Source organism: Castanea sativa, chromosome 3 (assembly GCF_040712315.1).
Source record: "Castanea sativa cultivar Marrone di Chiusa Pesio chromosome 3, ASM4071231v1".
NCBI lineage: Eukaryota > Viridiplantae > Streptophyta > Magnoliopsida > Fagales > Fagaceae > Castanea > Castanea sativa.
The window spans coordinates 28,158,610-28,163,218 of NC_134015.1; the positions used below are offsets into that span (position 1 = coordinate 28,158,610).

The 4,609-nt window shown below is 32.8% G+C and overlaps 1 protein-coding gene across 1 annotated transcript; it reads right to left on the reverse strand.

The window, feature by feature from the left end:
* Positions 1-1,849: 1,849 nt before the first annotated feature.
* LOC142629389 (lignin-forming anionic peroxidase-like) lies at positions 1,850-3,661 on the reverse strand. The gene is made up of 4 exons (XM_075803370.1): positions 3,343-3,661; positions 3,074-3,250; positions 2,564-2,729; positions 1,850-2,458 (listed from the first exon to the last, which is right to left on the reverse strand). Exons 1-4 carry the CDS (start codon positions 3,562-3,564, stop codon positions 2,061-2,063), a joined length of 963 nt encoding a protein of 320 aa, XP_075659485.1. The 5' UTR covers positions 3,565-3,661; the 3' UTR covers positions 1,850-2,060.
* Positions 3,662-4,609: the final 948 nt, after the last annotated feature.

Sequence of the window (4,609 nt, forward strand, 5' to 3'; positions counted from 1 at the left end):
AGGCCTTATATAGGCTTATAGGTGAATGTTAAAACAAATCAACACCTAAAAGATAGAAATAATTCCTACAATTGCTATCCTACTAAATAACAAATACTTTAAAATATATTGAAATATTAGATAACAAATAATATAGCTAAGATAAAGATAACTCCTAAGCAATTTAAACTACCATATAACTTATTATATTGAAACCGACCTCTCTTGTCATAAAAAGTCTCATCTGTGAGGCTTGAACTCAGTTGGTTCCTTTGTACAAGTGATTGGTGATTGCCATCTATGATACTAATGATCAATAGCCTATAGAGGCTTTGTTGGTAAAGGAGTTTCAGTCTTGTGGCTCGACCAAATTCAAACTAAGGTGAAAATTTGTTGAGGTCCGGCATAATATGGTTTGAATCTTTTAATCCTGTGCACAATTTAGAATAGGACTTAACTAATTAAATGACTTTGCAAATATGTTTATACTCGACCTATAGCACGACACACACACACACACACACACACACACACACACACACACACACACATATATATATAGAGAGAGAGAGAGAGAGAGGACATAACTTTGGCCTTTTGCATGTCAAGTTTAAAGAATTAGGAATTCTTGTAGTGAGAGACAGTTCCTTTATTGTATTTAGGGTTTGGCTTTTGTGAGATTGCATTTGTATCACCTTTGTAATTTTCTTGTTTTTTTAGTGAAACTTTCTCTTTAAACGCTTCTTATGGAACCACATAAATATGTGTTTCATGTGTAATTGTTTCTTTAATCATTCTATTTTTACTTAACATAAACTCCATGCTCACAAAAAATTGATATAAAGACTTCTGCTATTTCGACAATTTTCAAGACAAATATAATTGAATGCATAGCTATTAAACCATAATCTATCGCGTTGATTGGATTAGTAATGAACTTGTACCTAAGCAAATCTAGTTGTTTAATTAGACCACTTATGCTAGCTATAGAATTAGTAAAACCTAGCAAGCCATTTGTAATCAAAAAAAATAAAAAAAATAAAAAAAAAACTAGCAAGCCATTAGGTTTTTTGCAACCGTGTAACCCATACGGGCTGTTTTCACCTTTTTGTAATTCCATACTAAATGACTTTTGTAGGTCCATTGTACTACTATTTTCTAAATAAGGAGTGAAATGAAAACATAGAATTTTAAATAGTGATGTCAATAATTCAAACTTGCCCCCACGGGTACCCGCTCCCAATAGGGCGGGTTTTATCCACACCGCAAAGCAAATGAGGCAGGGATGGGAATTAACATTTTTCCTTGAACTCGAGCTGTTTATATTTTAAAATTTTAAAAATATTCTTATAGGAATTTTTTATAAGGCATATAAATGTGCTTTATCTTCCAAACTATAAATTTATGATGTCATTTGATTTGTTTTTTTTTTTTTATAAGGAGTTTAAATTTTAATGTTTTAAATTTTAAAATTTTAAAATTTTAACTGTTGTATTGTTGTGTTTGAATTTTTAATGTTTTTTTTAATACTTGAATTGTTCTATTATTATTTTTTCTGAGAAGGTTTTATAATGTTAGAACTTGTTTTTAGATATTTTACAAGTTTATAATTAAATTTTACTAACTTTTATATAAACAAAATTGAGTGTGGCAGGAAATAGATACCTGCGCGTACCCACTAGAACGGGGCCGGGGAAAGAAATTCTGCCTTGAAGGGAGAGTGGGGTGGTAGTAAGGAATATAAAACTCACTATGATTGTGTTAATATCCAGTTCGAATTTAATAACTATGACTGAATGCTATTCAATAAATAAATAAATAAATATATATATATATATATATTCACACAAAAATGTAATATGTATCTTTCTAGAACAAATGTAAGGTTTCTTAAAAAAAATATACAATTAATATAATGAATCACATTACAATAATTTTTTACACTAATTTCACAATTGGAATAATTCAAAGATTGCCACAATATAAACAATGAATCACACGCAAAAATATTGACAGACCGGAGGAATAATAGAACAAGAATCTAAACTTAATTGATTCAAGGTATTGAAATTGTGCAAGAATTAGTTTATAGCACTGCATATCCTTCTAATTTGCCCAGCTGAACCAGTGAGAGGACCGATATCTCCCATTTTAATCATGGCAGATGCAAAATCAGACTTAAAAGTGGCAGGGCTCCTACTATATTCTGAGACAATGCTGTCTGTGCTTCCTCCGCTAAAAAGGATTTGATCCGATTGAAGGAGACCCTTCTTTTGCAGTAAATTCTTGAAGTAATTGTTGTCAAAAGAATTTGGTGTCACCAAGTCAAGTGGTGCCAAGTTTGAATCCCCAGGTTTTCCCGTAGTAGCAGGACAACGGCGCTTTCGTGTGCTAGCAAATCCAACATCGATGTCACTCGCATTATTGTATATCCGACCACGAAATGAAGAACATTGAGCTTGCCCTAGTGTGTGGGAACCTGTATTAGAACAACGGTATGTTTATCTTTGAGACCTTCATTATATACATGCAACTAAAAGATTAAAAGGATATCTTAGGTGTTGTATTTATTCTAAGTTCTAACCTGACAATGCAACCATGTCTCTTGCACTGAGCCCTTTGGTACCAAAACGAGATATTAGACTATCAAGGCCGTCAGTAAATCTTGGAAGTTCTTGTTCAGCTAGAGAGGAACTTGCAGTGGTGGAATCTCTTCTTCCAAGCTTCACTGACCAAGATGGACCACCAACCTGTTTTCCAAAGAGATTCTTATCAAAATTTTGTTTTCATGATTGATTTTTTGTAAAGAGACAATGTTAAAGTGATTGGCAGATTTCAATAAACCTGTAAGTGAATGTTTTAAGTCTTATAAGTTGGTGTCATTGATATGTAGATCCCTATTAGTGGAACAAGGGTTCAAATCCCCCTATCCTCTTTTGTTACAAGTAATTATGAGATAAAAAATAAATGTTTGATTAGTGATGAGGATTATATATTAAATTTTTATTGAAGTACCCCTAGCATTATATACATAAATAGACAGACATACAAATATATAGAGTAAGAAGAGTGAGGATTTATATATAGTACTCACAGCAACGGAAGCATCTCGAGCAGCCACTGCAAGAATATCTGCGCAAGATACAACTCCAGGGCATATCTTCTCTACCTGAGCTTTTGCACTGTCTATGACCTCATAACCTCTTGCAGAACCCTTATTTTGCACAGCATTCCTTTCGCCATCTTCTAGTAAAATTGATGCATCACAGCCCTGCACAGCCAAGGTAGCCTTTAAATTTTAATGCTTAAATGGCATATTTGGGGAAAGAAGCTAGAGAAACCGGCAAAGGTCACAGTACGTACCTGAACAAAGCAATCGTGAAAATGGAGACGAATTAGAGATGCCGCCATTCTACGTTCTCGTGAAACAGCTGTTCTAATAGCATTCCGAATTGTACTTAGTCCGTTTGGACAGTTCTGGTCATAAAATGTAGAAGATAGATGCGCTTTGCATGTAGTGCTCAAAAGGAGCAACAAGAACACAACTGTTGCAGTGCTTGCATGGGAAATGAAAGAATTTCTCATTGAACTAATTAGATTTAACGAAATAAGAGAGCGATCTAGCTGCTACTTATGCAATATATGAGTTTCAACTTAAAAGAAAGTGCAATGGAGTGAAGATGGAGAATGAAGCTTAAGGCACACCAATTTATAGAGAAGTATGGTTGGTACATTAATTAGGGTCACTATGCGATAACGCGTGGAAGCATCAGCTTCAGCCTTCAAGTATGTGACCAATTCTCCTTTGATTGGCGTAAAGTGTCAACGTAATAAACTTAGAAAATTCCCGCATATATTAAAATATGGATAAGTCAAAGATGTATACAATATCAACTCTGAAAGTTCTACTGGATACTGAGTCTTTGGCCGATTGTAATAAATGAGTAAACCCGAAAATTGTTTGTAACTCGAAAATATGGTGTACATTCTGTATGGATGATGATCTGTATGGGAAGATTTGTGTGCTATTTACATTGACAAGTCAAGCACCAAATTTACTCAATGCGCGGATGCGCTGCCAAATTGTCATTACCGCAAAACTGCCCTCATGGTCAGACAAGGGTGATAGAAATTCCCATAAATAAAAAGAGAAAAATATTACGTAATAAACTTAAATAAACATTACATAATAGTACTTGACATGATTCCATAAACAAAAAAACATAATTTTAAAATTTAGGAAAAAAATAAATATTATTTTGAGAGACCACTAATTATTGTAAAAAAAACTATAAATATATTAATATATATATATATATATATATATATGTGTGTGTGTATATATGACCAATTCCAATTAGAACACGTCTACTTTTGAGAATTTTAGTTCATAACAAACTCTACTATCAGAAGCCTTCTAATTTTACATATCATCTAATTATTTTTTTATTTTTTATGCATATTTTCTTCTCTTTTTTATTTATTAATTTATGCTTATTTTTAGTCGATGGTACCTGATTCTTTTTCTTCCTCTCCTCTTTTTAATCTCTCAAATCTAATTGTCTCTCTTCAAGCTGGAAGCCTCTACCTCTATCACTCTCTTTCTCTAAGCAATTATACAACATCATCC